At 36.9% G+C, this 19,138-nt stretch overlaps 1 protein-coding gene across 5 annotated transcripts in view; it reads right to left on the reverse strand.

Annotated features, from left to right (window-relative positions):
- Positions 1 to 187: 187 nt before the first annotated feature.
- Kbtbd3 (kelch repeat and BTB domain containing 3) overlaps positions 188 to 19,138 on the reverse strand; it is a 48,411-nt gene continuing 29,460 nt past the window's right edge. For all 5 annotated transcript variants that reach the window (XM_005371700.3, XM_005371699.3, XM_026778286.1 and 2 more), the window contains 2 exons: positions 14,570 to 14,811; positions 188 to 3,749 (listed from right to left, as the gene is read on the reverse strand). In XM_005371700.3, coding sequence (XP_005371757.1) covers positions 2,147 to 3,749; positions 14,570 to 14,787 — 1,821 coding nt within the window. In that variant the 5' untranslated portion in view covers positions 14,788 to 14,811 and the 3' untranslated portion in view covers positions 188 to 2,146. The remainder of the gene's footprint in view (positions 3,750 to 14,569; positions 14,812 to 19,138) is intronic.

The following is a 19,138-nucleotide window of genomic DNA, read 5'->3' on the forward strand; positions in this document are numbered from 1 at the left end:
TTTTCCGAGACAGGGTTTCTCTGTGGCTTTGGAGCCTGTCCTGGAACTAGCTCTTGTAGACCAGGCTGGTCTCGAACTCACAGAGATTCGCCTGCCTCTGCCTCCCAAGTGATGGGATTAAAGGCGTGCACCACCACTGCCCGGTACACTGCATTTTAACTTAATTTTAAAGACCACAACAAGAATGTCCAATAACTCTAAATTTATTTCATATGTTAACCCTTTTCTATATTTAACAATGCCACATACATGCTTTCAATTTTAGGAGATAATATTCAAATATTTCTGGATGCTTACTCCTAGTGAGGTAGGGTAAGACAAAAATAATGGAGAAATGTTAGACATTTTTCCCCCACAAGAATGCCAGCAGTCTCGATAATGAGGTCAATTATTTAGCCATTACAATATAGTCCTGGCTGAATGTCAACATGAAAGGAAGAGTGACTTTAAAAAGAAAAAAAAAAAGAGAACTAAAAGAAGACATCATAGAAGGGTGCTATATTCTGAGAATAGACCTCAGTGATCACAGAGATTTGCATATTAGAAAACCAGAATGAAGAAAGTCAGAGTGATACATTATGTTCTTAGGTTGCAAGGCCACAGTGCACTGGATGCACCAGTTTAGTCATGGAGCAAAGTTCTATCCAGTATGGATAGAGTTCTAGAGATTCTGAACACAGGACCATTTTCCTCTTTGTGGCAGTTAGACGAAGTGAAAGCATGACAAGGAAATACAAAGTTTGGCATTAGTTAGTAGAGCCAAGCCTGTTGTTGTGGTGATAAAGAAATAAAGAGCCTGGGTTTTATGGCTGGACAAAGTATTTTCTTCATGATGAAAAATGGAAAAGAGCACAAGATGTAGATGTACAGAGATGGCAAGGAATGAACATATTTTAAAAAAAGGAAACACAGCAATATAACAAAGAACCAGTATAAGCAAAGAAAACAAATACAAAGTAGACCAGTTGGGTCTTGATGTCAAGGACATTATCACAGAAAATAGTAGAAATAAAAAGGATTGGGGAATGTAACAGTGTTGGGAGGAGATTATTTTAATTTAGTTTCTCTCTCTCTCTCTCTCTCTCTCTCTCTCTCTCTCTCTCATATATGTGTGTGTGTGTGTGTGTGTGTGTGTGTGTGTGTGTAAGAAATGAGTAATTCCTAGATTTACTGATGACATTATTTAAGCATACTTTACTAAGAAATATGTAACAGCTCTGCATAGATTACTAATTGTTACCTGCTTTCTCAAAGAATGCCAGAGAAGCAACCCTTAAGTTTTTTTCTTAAGTACACATGAAGGAAAATGGCAGAGCCAACCAGTCTGTATGCTTAAAACTAGGTACTGATTGTTCTAAATACCGTGTAATTGATATCTGAGAGTTTGGTTTTGAAGCTGCATGCAAATATACTTTGAAAATACATCTGAAATTTGTGTGATAAAATCAAAGAACTTTCATTTTGGATAATCTTAACTCTACACTTACTACAAATTAATATTTATAATGTAGTGCAGGAAATTACACTAATTCTAAGTTGTTTGATCTACATAATGCCTGAGATATGAATCAGGTGTCTAAAAACCTAAATTGGCAGTATCTCTTAGAGCAATTAAATAAGCATGCCTCTTGCAAAACAGAATGACCTTGCTCAGGAACAAGGATGGTCATGCTCTGGTTGAAGTTGACAAAGACATAGATTTTTAAACTACTGATATCAGAAATTCTGTAATTTTTCGAATGATTCACTTAGAATGTACTAAAGTTGTAAAACAACGTGTTGCTTGATTAGAACCCATGGCAGGAAAATGGTAAGGTACTAATTAAATCCTGAAATTGTACTGAAGCTACCGGTTATATACAAAAATAATTCTCCATGAACATTTATGAACACCGACTTATCTTTGCCAACTTTTACCTAAACCTGTAATTTTTATTTACATAAGAAAATACTAAGTATTCCGAACTATTCACATTCAATGTAACTTTGGTAAAATATACTCTATATTTTAATTTTCTGGACACTGTCTACTTATAGACACCATACATCTATAGTCATTATTCAATAGAAGGAATATTTTATTGTGCTAATTTGTTTTACTAATTCTCCTAGGTATAATTTTAGATTACTCAAGCAAATATTACTTTTAGAACTGATTAGAAAACCATGGGTCCCTATACTTGTTGAACTGAATAACTTGGCAGTAAAATTCAGTTAAGGCTCTTGGCATTGGTGACACCTCTTCCCACTCTGACTTGCTGCTGTGGTAAACTTGCACTTCATCTGTGATCTCATCTGGTGCATAATCTCCACCTAATATGTAAATCTTATCCTCAATCCCTATTGCACCTGCATTAAAGCCTGCACATTCAAAAGAGCCCTCTCCTTTCCAAACACAAGTATCTGGACAAAAACTGTATACTTTATAGGTGGAAAGGTCACATATATACAGGGTACAGTTTACTGAGACAGCTTTAATTAAAGTAGCATGAAAGAACTGTCCAAACTCTGCTACTAGTTCAGACCACTGGTCAGTTGTAGCATTGTATTTAAAAAAACAATCAAGTGATGGGTTAAAAGCATCTGCAATCTCTACCTCGGATCCAAGAACATAAATGACATTCTGGCATGCACTGGCTTCTGGGTAATAGATACCTCTTGGTAAAGGGCTAACTGATATCCATTCTTTGGATAGTGGATCAAAAGATTCAACATCTAAAAGACTCTTAATGTCCCGGGATCCTCTAGTCTTTCCACCTATAACAAATAATCGACTAACAGCCATGACTGATGTATGCATGGTTCTTGGGGTTTTCATGGTTGAAACCAAGAAAAACTCATTTTTGACTGGACAGTAGCACCAGGTCTGGTCAGTGGCATCATGATAAGACTCAGCAATATGAAGTCGAATCTTCCTACAGCACTTCCCTTTGCAGCCACCCATCAAGAATATTTTCTCTCCATAGCTAGACAGACTAGATCCTGGCAAATCAATCAGATGTGATTGTGGCAGTATTTTCCATGAGTCACTTTTAATGTTATAGCAAAATGTATGTTGATTTTCTCCATTTTCCTCAGTTTTGTGGATGAATATATATTTTTCAGTTGTGGATGGTCGAGCATCAGCGAAGAGGCCACTAGAAACTTGCACACACTTAATGGCATCCACGATTATGTCAAAACAGTTTGTGCTTTTGAGTAAACACTCCTCATTGAGCAGATAGTCTTGAAGTGTGTCCTCGGATAACTGATGTAGCCTTACTTTTGTAATCAAGTGAGGCAGATGCTTTCGCCTGGACTCTAAGTTGTATTTGATCCATGTAATGACAACCTTCAAGACCATTCCTTCTTCTGGCACATTTAACTCATCTGACTCCAGACACTTTTGCAGCACTCCAAAATTCATCTCTAAAAACTCTCTGGATTTTAATAACAAATGAAAGTGATGCTGTACAAAGCATAAAACCTGATTAAACAAATGTGTAGAGCCATAGCTGTCTGAGAGAGATAACAAGTGCAAACAATTGACGAGACTGATGCTTTTTATTAAAAAGTCACTGCAAGCTTTTGACAAAAAGGGAACCTGAAGAAAGGATGATAACTGAAAAAACATTTCTACATTATCATCTGTTAGTCTTGCTTTTCCGGTATAGGCATAGTCAAGAAATGCCTTTATTGCTTTGGAGGACAAGTTAGTAATGGTAACACATCCATCATCTCTTTCTTTCATCTTTACTTCAAACATAGCCCTGAAAAAATAAAGAACAAAGAAGCACTAGTGTTTTAGTCCACAATTATTAACAATATTACCATACAGATTCTTCTTTACCCTTTAGTTAATTTAAAATATGTTCATGAAATCACAATCAATGGCATCCTAATGAACTATTTTAGCATTTAAAGTAATTATATGCCATAATACACATCTGACATTATATAACCTTCATATTAAAAACTTTACAATGTAGCTTAGACACAGTAAAAAATGAAAAAAGGCTATAAAGTGTTTCAAATTTTTTGCATTGGTGAATTCTATAAAACTCAGTTTTCTTCAGTGGCAAATTAATTACTATTGTAATAACTAAAATTACATTTTTCATCTTAATTAAAGCTTATTTTATTTTTTGTTTTTATTGAGCTATATATTTTTCTCTGCTCCTCTCCCTTTCTCTCCACTCTCCTTCTACCCTCTCTCATAATCCCCATGCTCCCAATTAACTCAGAAGATCTTGTCTTTTTCTATTTCCCATGTAGATTAGACCCATGTATGTCTCTCTTAGGGTCCTTGTCATAAGGGATTATGAACTGTAGGCTGGTTTTTCTTTGCTTTATGTAGAAAAGCCACTTATGAGTGAGTACATATGATATCTGTCTTACTGGGTCTGGGTTGCCCCACTCAATATGATGTTTTCTAGATCCATGAATTTGCCCACAGATTTCAAGGTATTATGATTTTATCTATTGTGCAGTACTCAACTGTATAAATGTACCACATTTTCCTTATCCATTCTTTGGTCGAAGGGCATTTAGGTTGTTTCTAGATTCTGAATATGACAAATAATGGTGCCATGAACATAGTTGAGCACCTGTCTTTGGGTATGATTGAGCATCCTTTGGGTATATACCTAAAAGTGGTACTTCTGGGTTTTGAGGTAGGTTGTTTCCTAGTATTCTGAGAAATTGCCATACTGATGTTAAAAGGGGCTGTATCAGTTTACACTCGTACCAGCAATGATGGAGTGTTCCTTTCACCCCACACTCTCTCCAGCATAAGTTGTCACCAGTGTTTTTTACCTTAGCCATTCAGACAGGTGTAAAATGGCAGCTCAGAGTTGTTTTAATTTGCATTATTTTTGATGGCTAAGGACGTTGAACATTTTCTTTAGTGTCTTTTAGTCATTTTTTGATTCCTTTGTTGAGTGTTCTCTCTTTAGGTCTGTACCCCATTTTTTATAGGATTATTTGTTCTTTTGAATACCAATTTCTTGAGTTCTTTGTATGTTTTGGAGATCAGCTCTCTGTCTGATGTGGGGCTGGTGAAGATCTTTCCCCATTCTGAACGCTGCCATTTTGTTGACTATTTCCTTTGCTTTAGAGAAGATTCTCAGTTTCAGGAGATCCCATTTCCTAATTGTTTCTCTCACTGTCTGTGCTATTGGGGTTCCATTTAGGAAGTAGTCTCCTGTGCCAACACATTCAAGTGTACTTCCCACTTTCTCTTCTATGAGGTTCAGTGTGGTTGGCTTTATGTTCAGGTCTTTGATCCATTTGGACTTGACTCTTGGGCATGGTGATAAATACGCAACAATTTTTATTCTTCTACATGTTGATATCCAGTTATTCTAGGACCATTTGTTGAATATGCTTTCTTTTTTCCATTTTATATTTTTTGCTTCTTTGTCAAAAATCAGGTGTTCGTATGTGTGTGGCTTGATATCTATGTCTTCAATTCAGTTCCATTGGTCCTCCTGTCTGTTTTTATACCAACACTATGTTGTTTTCAGTACTGTATTCTATAATAGAGTTTTAAGTAAGGGGATTGTGATACCTCCAGAAATTCCTTTATTGTATAGGACTGTTGTGGCTATCCTGGATTTTTTGCATTTTCATATGAAGTTGAGTATTGTTCTTTCGAGTTCTGTGAAATGCCAGAATTTTGCTGGCATTTTGCTGGGCATTGCATTGAATCTGGAGATTACTTTTGGTAGAATTACCATTTTTACTATGTTAATTCTAACTATCCAAGAGCATGGGAGATCTTTCCACTTCTTGGTATCTTCTTTAACAATTTAAAGTTCTTGTCATACAGGTCTTCTACTTGTTAAACAAATATTTTATGCGATTTGTGGCTATTGTGAAGTGTAGTATTTCTCTGATTTTGTTCTCAGGCCACTTATCATTTGTGTAAAGGAGGGTTACCTTTTTTTTTTTTTTAGTTAATCTTCTTTTCTGCTAAATTACTGAAAGGTTTTATGAGTTGTAGAAGTTCTTTGGTAGAAATTTGGGGGTCACTTGTGTAAATGGTGAGAGTTTGACTTCTTTTCTGATTTGTATCTCCTTTTGTTGTTTTATTGCTCTAGATACCTCAAGAACTATGTTGAATAGCTATGTAGAGAGTGGACAACCTTGTTTTGTTTCTGATTTCAGTGGGATTGCTTTGAGTTTCTCTCCATTTAGTTTGATGTTGGCTGTTGGATTGCTGTATATTGCCTTTATTATGTTTAGGTATGTTCCTTGTATCCCTGCTTTCTCCAAGACCTATATCATGAAGAGATGTATTTTTTTCAAACGCTTTTTCAGTATCTAATGCGATTATCATGTTTTTTTTTTTCTCTCCAGTTTGTTTATATGGTGAATTACACTGACAGGTTTTCATTTGTTGAACCATCCCTGTATCTCTGGAATGAAGCTGACTTGATCATAGTGGATAATTTTTCTGATGTATTCTTAGATTCAATTTGCCAGCATTTTATTGAATATTTTTGTATCCATGTTCATGAGTGAGATTAGTTTGTAATTCTTTCTTAGTAATGTCTTTGTGCGGTTTGGGTATCAGGGAAATTGTAGCCTCTTAAAGAGTTTGGCAATGTTTCTTCTATTTCTATTGTGTGGAACAATTTGAGTATTGGCATTAGTTCTTTGAAAATCTTGTAGAATTCTGTGCTTAAACCATCTGGTCCTGGGCTTTTTTTTTTGGTTGGGAGACTTTTGATGACTGTTTCTATTTCTTTAGAGTTATAGGTCTATTTAATTTGCTTATCTGGTCTTTATTTAACTTTGGTAAGTGATACTTATCCAGAAAATTGTCCACTTCCTTTAAGTTTTCCAATTTTGTGGAATACAGGCTTTTGAAGTATGACCTGATGATTCTCTGGATTTCCTCCATGTCTGTTGTTATATCCCCCTTTTCTTTCCTAATTTTGTTAATTTGGATATTTTCTCTCTCTGCCTTTTGGTTAGCTTGTCTATTTTGTTAATTTTCTCGAAGAACCAACTCTTTGTCTCGTTTTGTTGTATTCTTTTCTTTGTTTTTATTTTCTTGATTTTGGCTCACAATTTCATTATTTCCTGCTGTCTAGCCCCCACTGGGTAAGTTTGCTTCTTTTTGTTCTAGAATTGTCAGGTGTTCTTTTAACTCATTAGTGTGAGATTTTTTTTTCAGCTTCTTTATTTAGGCATTTAGTGCTATGAACTTTCCTCTTAACATTGCTTTTATTTTGTCCCATAAATTTGGGTATGTTGTGTGGTCATTTTCATTGAATTTTAGGAAGCCTTTAATTTCTTATTTTATTTCTTCCTTGACCCACTGATGACTGAGGTGAGCATTGTTTGATTTCCTTGTGTTTGTGGGCTTTCTGAAATTAGTGTTGCTGTTGAATTCTAATTTTAAGTCATGGTGATCTGATAAGATACATGGAGTTATCCCAATTATTTTTTTTTTATCTGTTAAGGTTTGCTTTGTTACCTAGTATGTTGTCAATTTTTGAGAAGGCTCCATGAGGTGCTGAGAAACATGTTTGGGTCCATGTTCTATAGATGTCAGTTAAGTCGATTTGAGTCATAACATATGTTAGTTCCCTTATTTTTCTGCTAATTTTGTCTGAGAGACCTGTGAGTATTGCGTGTTAAAGTCTCCTACTGTTGTTGTTGGGAGTTTAATGTGTGATTTAAGCTTTAGAAGTGTTTCTTTTACATATGAGGGTGCCCTTGTATTTGGAGCATAGATGTTCAGTATTGAGATTTTCTAAAAAATTTATTTATTCATTATATATACAGTATTCTGCCTCCATGTATGCCTGCATGCCAGAAAAGGGCACCAGATATCATGACAGATGGTGCTAAGATATGTGGGTGATGGGAATTGAACTCAGAACCTCTGGAAGAGTTGTCAGTGCTCTTAATAGCTGAGCCATCTCTTCATGATGGATTTTTCCTGTGACTAATATGAGATTTCCTTGTCTCCTTTGATTGATTTTAGTTTGAAGTCTATTTTGTTAGATATTAGGATAGCAATACCAGCTTGTTTCTTAGGCCCATCTGATTTGAATTTTTTTTCCCAATCCATTACTGAAGGATATATCTGTCTTTGAGGTTGAGGTGTGTTTCTTGCATGAAGTAGAAGGATGGATTCTCTTTTCTTTTCAAGTCTTTTAGCCTGTGTCTTTTTATAGGTGAGTTGAGTCCATTTATATTAAGGAATATTAATGACCAGTGATTGTGCTTCTGTTATTTTAGTTTTCATTTTTGGTGGTGATGTTATTTTATTGTGTGTGTTTTTCCCTTCTTTGGGACTTGCTGCTGTGAGATCATCTACTGTCTGTATTTTTGTGGATGTAGCCAACTTCCTTGGGTTGGAGTTTTACTTCTAGTACTTTGTGTAGGGCTGGGTTTGTTGCTAGGTATTGGTTAAATATGGTTGTTATGGAATATCATGTTTTGTCTGTCTATGGTGATTGAAAAGTTTGCTGAGTATAGTAATCTGGGCTGGCATCCAAGGTCTCTTAATGTTTGCATAACACTAGACCAGAACTTTCTGGCTTTTACTTTCCATTGAGAAGTCAGATGTAATTCTGATAGGTCTGGCTTTATAAGTTAGTTGGCCTTTTTCCTTTGCAGCTCTTAAGATTCTTTCTTTATTCTGTATGTTTAGTGTTTTGATTATTATGTGGCAAGGGGACCTTTTTTTTTTTTTTTGATTAGTGTTCTGTAAGCTTGTATCTTCATATGCATATCTTTCTTTAGGTTGGGTAAGTTTTCTACTATGATTCTGAGCTGGAGTTCTTCTCTTTCTTCTATCCTTATTATTCTTAGGTTTGGTCTTTTCTTGGTGTCCCGTATTTCCTGGATATTTTGTGTTAATCTTTTGTTAGATTTAATGTCTATTTCCTCTATTGCATCTTCAGTGCTTGAGATTCTCTCTTCCATCTCTTGTATTCTGCTGTCCATGCTTGTATTTGTGGTTCTTGATCATTTTGTCATAATCTCTGTGTCAATAATTCCATTGGTTTGTGTGTCCTTTATTGTCTTTATTTCTGTTTTCAAGTCTTGAATAGTTTCTTTCATCTGCTTGATTGCTTTTTCTTGGTTTTCTTTAAGGGATTTGTTGATTTCTTCCAATATTTTGTTTGTCTTCCATTTCTTTGAGGAAATTTTTAATTTCCTCTTTAAGGGCCTCAAACATTCTCCAAAAGTTATTATTTTCTTTTGCTTCATCAATATTTGGTTGTTCAAGTCTTGCTGTTTTAGGGTCACTAGTTTTTATTGGTGTTGTGTTGCTCTTTGTGGTGTTGTGTGTCTTCTTACCTTGTCTACCCATCTTTTCCTCTGATTGGTGTGACTCTAGTGGTCAATCTTCTGGGTTCCAGTACATCCAAGGCTCAGATATTTGTTCCTCGTGGTGCAGTCAGGACCATGGTTCCAGTCACCCTGGAGGATACTCTGTGTTCCTAGGGGTTTCTCAGAGCTCCTGGGGTTCCCTCTGCTCCAGTGGAGGTGGTTGCCTTGGGCTGGCTCTGGCAGAGGTCACTGGCTCAATCCTGCTCCTATGGAGGACACTGCCTCAGGTTGTTTCCAGCTGATGTATCTGGTTTAGGACTGCTCCCACAGATGTCCCTGGCTTGGGTATGCTTTCTCAGAGGTTCACGACTCGTACCCAGTCCCGTAGATGTCTCTTGCTTGGGCTTGTTCCCTCAGTGGTTGCTCCCTTTAACCTGTCCCTGCTTCTGGTAATGGTCGCTGCCTTGGTCATGCTCCTATCAGGGTAGTGGCCTTGGGCCTGCTCCAATGAAAGTCACTGGCTCAGGCCAGCTCTGGCAGAGATCTCTATCTCAGGCCTTCTGCTGTAGTGGTCGCTGCCTTAGGCCTGCTCCTGTGGGGGATAGCCACCTTGGGCCTGCTCCAATGAAAGTCACTGGCTCAGGCCTGCTCTGGCAGATTTCACTGCCTCAGGCCTGTTGCCACAGATGTCCCTTGCTTGGGTCTGTTCTCAAGGAGGTCCCTGACGCACCAATAACTGAAATTTTATAACATACAAATTCAAGGCTTTAGGTTTCAAAAATATACATTAAAAAAAAAGGGAACACAATAAGAGGCCCACAGACACCAATGACTTTGTATGGCTGTGGAGAAATCTATAATATCAGACTCACGTTGTGATGGAGGAGGGTCATCTTTCTATCTGTTGTTTCATTGATTAAGTAATAAAGAAACTGTTTGGCTTCTGATAGGAGAGAAAATTAGGTAGGTGGAGTAAACAGAACAGAATGCTGGGAGAAAGAAGGTGAGTCGGAGAGTCACCATGATTCTCCCACTCCAGACAGATGCAGGTTAAGATCTTCCCTGGTAAGCCACCTCGTGGGCTACACAGATTATTAGAAATGGGTTAGATCAATATGTAAGAGCTAGCCAATAAGAGGCTGGAACTAATGGGCCAGGCAGTGTTCAAAAGAATACAGTTTCCATGTAATTTATTTCAGGGCATAAGCTAGCCATGCAGGCGGCCGGCTGCCGAAGATGCAGCCCCGCCACTCCTATTACAACAATGTTGTAAAAGGGACAAGGGAATATAATATCCAAAAACTGAGCCACACAAGTCAAAAAAGCCAAACCTACATTTTTGGGGTAACAATCACTAAGAGATAGACTGTTCTCCGAATTTAAATAATCAGGTCATCTTGGAGATTAAAACTAAGAGATTGGGACTATTTTGAACTCAGAAAAGATAAAAAATACAGGTTATTTGGAAGTGTCTGATCAGGGAATGAAATGTACTTTACTATTTATGCCGGTTTTATGAAAGCCTGCAGCTGTGCTGATAACATCAAAAAATTGTGGTGGTTTAAATTAGAATGACGCTTGTAGGCTCAAGTTTGTCTGCATGGTACCCAGATGGTGAAATAATCTGGGAGGGATTAAATGGGGTGGCCCTATGGAAATGTGTCATTGGGGAGATCTGAGGTTTCAAAGGAGTGGTGGTCTCTGCCTCCTGCTTGTGGACTAAGGTGTGACCTCTTAGCTAGCTGTTCTTAACACTATACTTTTGCTCTGCTATCATGGGACTCTAATCTTCTGACTTTAAGACCAATTAGACACTTTCTTTTATAAGTTGGTTTGGTCATGGTGTCTCACAACAGCAACAGAAAAGCAACTAAGACAAATACTTTGTGTGCTATACCTGTGCTGTGCATATCTAAGTACTTGCTTGTACTTGGTAGTGTTGGGGTTGACTTTTTGTTTAGAGTCTGTTCCCGAGAGTAAATAAATCTATTAGTGAGCACAGGATCTACCTGAAGAATATGATGGGGTCTTTCAAATAAAGAAAAGAATGATAAAGAAACTTTTTACAAGGCTGCTCAATACTTCTTAATATGAAGCCAAGTAAATGTAGTAACAAAAATTATATACATGCTATATGTTACACAAGAACCTTCAACAATGTATGCCAGCTTAAGAATACTAAACAGCAAAGATTATATTGTATACTATCTATGTACTATATTATTGGTTCAATGTAGTATTAAGTTCATGGTCCCTAGAGACAGCTATCTCAATGATACAGCTTCTTTACTTACTGGCTACATGACCAGCAGGAAGTTTCATTAATGATGAATATGAAAGGTATTCTATTAATGCTTACTGTTTTCCTGGATCACACATGAATAATATAAGAAGAGAAAAAAGCATGGCTAATGAATCTGAAAAAAATGAACTAGAATATTAATTTGTATTGTAATGGGAAGTTCTAAATGAATACATTATTTTATCTAAAGGATTATTAATATGCTACAAAATAACTCAGGTTACATACTCAAAAAAATCACCTCACTATCAACAAAATTACTTGAAAAATAAAGGGATTTAATGAGTTGTTTAGAAGAATAAATGACTTAATGTCTGCAAGTATTAACTGCTACCACATTAAGAATTCAACTGCTTCCTGAGAAGTAGCCCATCAGTCCCCACATCACTGTCTGTCTACCTATCTATTAAGATTTTACTCATTTTATGTGTATGGGTGGTTTGACTGCATGTATATATGTGCACAAGACAGAAGAGGAAGTCAGATCCTCTGCAACTGGAGGTATAGATGGCTATAAGCTACCATATGGATGCTGGGAATTAAGGCTGGGTCTTCTGGAAGAGCGTGCACTTAACCACTGACCTATTTCTCCAGTACCAGATTCTATATATTTTTAACTTGATCCTCACAGAAGGCACATATACGATCAAATTCCTATACGTTATCCTACTTTTTAAGTAATTGACATTTATCTCTGATTTGTCATGTTATCCTAAGTAGTTTTCTGTAAGACATATGATTCATTTTCAGTTCCTTGATTTTACATATTAATCATTTTTTGATTTGTAGTGCATGCTTTTCTGATATTTTCATTTTACATTATTCTTGCAATGTAGATGATTTTATCAAACTGCAAATAATAGGAATTAACGGTTTACCTTAAGAGTATAAATGATTAAATTTCTAGTCATATTTGTACACATCTGTACATATTTTCATGTGAGCGATGTATTCATTTATTAAAATCCAATAAAGAACTGTTGATATCTGCTATTTAAAACATTCTAAAGTAAAAAAAAAAAACTATTATTCTATCTAATAGGAATTTTAAAGATGAAAAGCAGACTCAAAAAGCTTGTAGAATACTTAGGTTCTTTCTGTGGTGTCATGTACTATTTACTAATACTACTAAAATTATTTAACTTTATAATTGATAACTGCCCAACCATCTGCAGAGCATTAAATCACTTGAGGAAAAAAAAGTTAAGAATAAACTGAACAAAAAACCCATATGTTAAAGCATTTAAATGCTCAATCCAGCAGTCACCAGCCCTTGTTAAACTAAATGGGTCACAAACAGTCACCACTGACAAGGGACAGATTGGGAAGGGGCACTGATATAGGTAGAAAGAGAGACGTAACAAGTAGAGAGCAAGCAGAATACATTATATACATGTCAAAAACTATCAACCAATTAACATACTAAAATAATGAATTAAAATAAGTTTGATTAGAGAAAAGATTTGCAAATTCAAATGCTCACAAGAACTTTTTGTTGTATTAGCTCGAGAACAATGCAGGGAAAACAAAATGTATGCTCAGAACAGGATTGTTCTGTTTTGCTACATTATGAAACAAAGAGTTTATTGACTAAGGTGGACTGAATGTAAAATACAATATGCTAATCTTTTACACATTATTTAATTGATAACCTCCTGAATGACCCTATGTATTAATTCTTATTTTTATTTTTCTAACTTCTTTGTCAATAGTGAAGAGACCTAGGTATGAAAAGGGTAACTGAGTATCTAAGGTCACATTACTAAGCAGTAGATCTGGGATTTAAATTAGGGCATATATATTAAGAAACTAAGTATTTAGTCATTAACTAGACATATGCCTATGAACAAAAAGTCACATTTATAAGGATAATGGTTACAAAAAGTTACTGGACGGAAAGCTGTGTTCAAAAGGAGGGAAGACAAAGGTGGCTTGAAAGTCTTAACACTGGGGTCTCCAACGGATGTAAAAGAATGCCTTAGAGGCTATGAAGAAATAAAAAGCAGAGAAGGAAAATTAGACATAACTAAGCAAACAGCTAATTCAAGACTGCTGGAGCATCCCTGGCCAAGGACATTGCATACTGCGTTCCAAATTCAAAGCAAAACATCACAGAGGCAGGTGTTCAGTAAGTAGCAAATTGCAAGAATTGCTTATTAAATAAAGTTTAGCCTATAAAATTTACTATAATGGCAGTATAAAAGGTCTTAAATTACATGTTCATAAAAAGCAGGTTTTGAATTAATGATTAAAATTGAAACAGAGAAAGGCCCTGGGTTCAGTTCTCAATTTAAAAATTGTAAATGCAGTATAATTCCCATTTTGATTCATATATAATATCTTATCCCGTTCTTACCAAATATGTTGAGAGATTAAAATCCTACTTAATTTTTACTCTAGAAGTGGACATAATGCTGAAGTGAAGATTTGAGTTTACTGCAGTATAACTAGGAGGCCTGACTACAATATGTCAGAAAAGATAATCTATCATTCTACTGGTCAGTAGACAATTGGCACAGTACTATGATAATACATCAGACCTTTATCTTTTATATCAGAAACCCACGATCATCATGGCAATCCCTGTTCCTCATTCTCCTGGAGGTTGAGATTATAGGCATCAACCACTGGGATATGGTATGGACACAACTGAAATTATATTTTCCTTGGTCATTTTCTATAAATTCAGCTTCTATTTTTGTTCAATTTGTTATTTCAAACAAAGCTGACCCCACATGTACCCCACCCCTACTCAGAAGAGCTCAAGGAAGTAATTTTAAGGAACTTTGGGAATGGTGTCCTGGGAAAACTTATTTTTACAGCTGAAGCTTAAGATCCCTATTCAAACATTATTAACCAACTAGTTCTAATTAAGGCTTTTAATTAAAAACTAAAAATTACTATAGTATGATCGGGGGCAGTGAGTATATTTGTAAAATACAATGTAATTTTCCATATATAAAATCTAAAGTACAGATGGGGGTAGAGTACCTGAAAAAGTCGCTACAAGCCGCCAACACACACCGATGACATGGGATTATTTCTTCTTTCACGACTATGTTGAAATCATAAAAGATATTCTGTTCTCTAAAACTCTGTAGTACACTTAAAATTTTCTGTCCATGATCTTCTGATGCAAGGAACTTCTTCTTTTCAGATGAGATTCCATTCCATGAATTTTGTTCATTGAAATCATACGAATTAGCCATATCCAATTCCACCTGTTCTTAAAACTGGAATAAAAAAAATTAATGTTGTAGAAAGCTAATGAATTTTTCAGACTTAATTTGCACTCTTCAGGCTGGCAAAATAGCTTATCAGGTAAGAGCTCTTGCCTTGCAAGCTTAGTGACCTAAATCAGGTTCACACAAAGACCCCACTTAAAAGTGGAAGAAGAGAACTGACTCCTTCATAAAATTATCTCCTGACATCCACATGCTTGCCACACACACTTAATACTAAATAAAATGAATCATAAAAATGTACTCATGGTGTGAAATTATAATATTCAATAGCAGCAATAACATAACAGTAAACCTTACTTTAAACATGTTTTTATAAATTTCTTATTTGAATTGATGAATATATAATTAAGGCTTGATATCTATGGTAATAGGATTGACTGTACAGGCTATATGAATGCCTACCCTTTTTAGGCCTTCACTACATGCCTCATCTTATTGTTATTAAGCAAGTATTATTCCTGAAGCAGTTCTTCTTTTAGGGTACAGTATACAGTCTGTGTTCTTTTATTCATAATCTTTTGGGGAAAAAAATCAGGACTAAAATGCTGAAGCTGACATGCCAGCTTCATGTCTTCTAACTCTAACCTAAACCCTCACAAAAGAACTGACTTAAGAAAAAAAGCCACCAGAGTTTAGTGGTATCAGTTGATTTATGGCTATGATGGTTTGATTGAAAATGGCCCTCATCGGCTCATGAAGGGTGGCACTATTAGGAGGCGTCACCTTGTTGGAGTAAGTATAGCTTTGTTGGAGGAAGTATGTCACTGATAGAAGGGCTTTAAGGTTTCAAATGCTCAAGCCAGGCCCAGTGTCACTCTCTCTTCTTGCTGCCTGGCTCCTTTCCCAGCACCATGTCTGCCTGTGTACTGCCATGCTTCCAGTTATGATAAAAAAGTGGACTGAACCTCGTAAGTGTAAGCCAGTCCCAATTATGAGTTGCTGTGGTCAAGGTGTCTCTTAACAGCAATAGAAACTATAACACAATGATCATTAGAAAGGTGACCTATTTGAAAGCAGAAGAAAAAAAACAGCATACTAATACTAGTAATACTGTAAAAAGGTGTTCTAAATATAAGGTAAAAATGTACCTTATATTTAGGCCATCAGGAGGCCAGAGAATCATTAAATCCCTAAATAATAAATAATAAATCCCAAACACACAAAAAAATTAACACCAAAAATTAAGAACTAAAACAGGAAGGAAGACTGAAAACTTGGGAAATCAGAGAAATAGGGAAACTGATTCCCTAGTATCTCTCTCTTGTGGTTCATTGCCTTAAAATCCCCTGATTCCCAGTGGCTTAGAACAATTTAGTCCTCTCAAGGGTACTGAGGGCTTAACTGGAGCTTCTTGCTTGGGCTTTCACAGAACTGTAGAGAGTCTAGCTATGGCTGGAACCACCTGAAGTCTGATATCTTTAATACGGCCTCTTTTAAGGAAAGCCATAAATAAGAACTACTGAGCTGGAAGGCGGTGGTGGACATCTTTAATCCTAACATTTGGGAGGCACGATGACAGGCAGATCTCTGTGAGTTCAAGGCCAGCCTAGTCTACAGAGAGAGTCCAGGATAGGTTCCAAAGGAACACAAAGAAACACTGTCTCGAAAAAAAAAAAAAAGCAAAAAGCAAAAAGCAAAAGAAAACCACTGAAGAATTAGAAGTGAGGTGAAGAGCATTACAATGGGTTTAAATGAAATGGGAATAGTTTGTAGAAAAAAAAATTTTTTTTGCTTATGTTGATGGTGGTGGTGGTATGCCTGTGCCAGAGTAGGATAGACTCAGGTATTCATCTCTTGACTTCCACCTATGGGAGATGAGTTTCATGTTATTCAATACTGTGTACATTGGGCTAGCTGGTCCACTAGCTTCTTGGGATTGTCCTATCTCTACCTCCTATGTCTTTTTAGGAGCACTAGGATTATAGACCCACTTCACATGAGATAGGTATACAAGTTGAATTCCTTATTTATCCACTAAACCAGCTCTTTGGTCTTTGGTCCCTCAATTATTCTTTTAAGAAATCCAACAAGGTCAAGGTAAGAATAAGTAGGTACTTAGAAATTAAATATATATATATTTTTTCTCTAGTTTTTTAAAAATATTTATTTATTATGTATACAGCATTCCTTCCATGTATGCGTGCAGGCCAGAAGAGGGCACCAGACCCCATTACAGATGGTTGTGAGCCACCATATGGTTGCTGGGAATTGAACTCAGGACCTTTGGAAGAGCAGGCAATGCTCTTAACCTCTGAGCCATCTCTCCAGCCCCCTAAATATATATTACATATATATATTTGTTTTGGAGGGAGAAACATGGAATATATTAGTACACAAAGAAGAGAGGGTATGTATGAAGAGAACTTTTAACAATAATAATAGTTTAAATTCAGCATCTACATTCATACCTAAATTAAAAATTCTGGACTTTTATACAATAAACTGAACAACATTATATATATAAATTCCACTTCTGTTAAGCAGTAAACATTGGCAGACAAACAAATGGTTAGAACTTCTGTAGTTGCTTAGTGATACAACCCTGACAGTACCAGTGAGAGACTAGGAGTTAGACTCTCTGACAGACCAAGAGATAGGGAGAGGGGTCATGGTTAGGTAATAAAGGCAGCAAATTTTCAAGATGGCTGGTCCCTTCCTCACCCTTCTGATTTGGGAGAAAGTCTGGAAGCTTAAAACAAATGCCCTATATAGGCTTTTGTGTCAGCCTGAAGATAGACTGTCTCACAAGTTCAAGATGATCAAGACAGGTTACACAATAGTTGTAGGCCAACCAACCATCCTATCTTTATTCAAACTGACTCCTGCCTTGAGAGACCTGGATAAATCCAGACCCCCCTCCAGCAGAAAGAGAAGAATCAAAAATCTAGGATTAGCTGGTTCAGTGACTGTGTTTCAGAAACTAGCTGATAATAAAGTTAGTTTGTAATCTTGGGAATAATCTTGAGAAACAGGGAGTTTCCTCCTTGTGATTATCATTGTACTGTGTTTTAGGAACTAGCTGATTGTGACCTTGGGAGTGGTCCTGAGAGGCAGGGAGTTGCCCCTTGTGACCATCACTGGATTTTCGGAATTTTCTATGACCCTTTTGGATTACTGGGCTGTGGTTTCTTCCCTTAAAAACTCTTTCTCCGGGTCACTTGGGGTTGAACTCTTCCCCTGCGTGGGTTATGAGTCTTGGCCCCAGTGCACTGGTTCCCATCTCATCTCATCATTAAAGCCTCGTGTAATTGCAGCAAGGATGGTCTCTCATGGGGGGTCATGTTATTCCGAGACTTGAGTGAGAGTCTCCCCAGCACTGGGGGTCTTTCAGACTCAAATGTCTAGATAGAGTTTGTTGACTCCCCGTGGGAGGCCTCACCCTTCTCTGAGGAATGGGTGGGGTGGAGTGAAGGTGGGAGAGTCAGGGGGAGGGGAGGGAGAGGAACCTGGGATTGGTATTGTTTTTAAAAAAAATTTTAAAAGGGAAAAAATTAGGAGAAGAAAACCCTTCAGAGACTGTAAGCTCCCCAGACTTGAGAAGAGACAAAAGTTTTGGCTTGACAAAGGATCTTTTTCTCTGTGTGTCTGCTGCATACATGTGTTTCCTCACCCCCTATAAATGCCTTTCCTCAACTACTGATGATTCTGTCTGCTCCTGTTTGAGCCCTGTATGAGATTTCTCAGCTGCTACCTGTTGCCCTTGAGATTTTCCCTGCCTTTTTATTTCTTTAATCCCCAGTCTGTATCATTAGGACTTTGGATAATCTCCATGGTTACCTCACTCAATGTTGATAATAACTTTTTAAAAAATATTTATTTTATTTATTATGTATACAATATTCTGTATGTGTGCATGCCTGCTGGCCAGAAGAGGGCACCAAACCTCATTACAGATGGTTGTGAGCCACCATGTGATTGCTGGGAATTGAACTCAGGACCTTTGGAAGAGCAGGCAATGCTCTTAACCTCTGAGACATTTCTCCAGCCCCAATAATAACTCTTTATGACTGTTATTGACAATGCTTTCTGCAAAACAATAAGCAAGTTGAGGTTCAGATTAAACAGTATTCCTAAGAATACAGAATGCACTGCACTCTGGTCTCTTAAAAAATGTCCTTTTCCCAAGGTCAGGCAAATTAGACAAAGGCCACCATTCCCTCAGAGGGTTAAAGATATGTCTAGAGATCTTCTTCGGCGCCAGGAGACCTAGCTTTGGGGTGAGTTTCTGGCCCCGCGGCGCCAGCCTGGGACGGGGAGCTCAGAGGTTCCTTGGCCCCCCAGCCTTCTTGGGCAGAACCCTCCCCACTTCGGCCCC

Source organism: Microtus ochrogaster, unplaced genomic scaffold (genome assembly GCF_000317375.1).
Source record: "Microtus ochrogaster isolate Prairie Vole_2 unplaced genomic scaffold, MicOch1.0 UNK122, whole genome shotgun sequence".
Lineage (NCBI taxonomy): Eukaryota > Metazoa > Chordata > Mammalia > Rodentia > Cricetidae > Microtus > Microtus ochrogaster.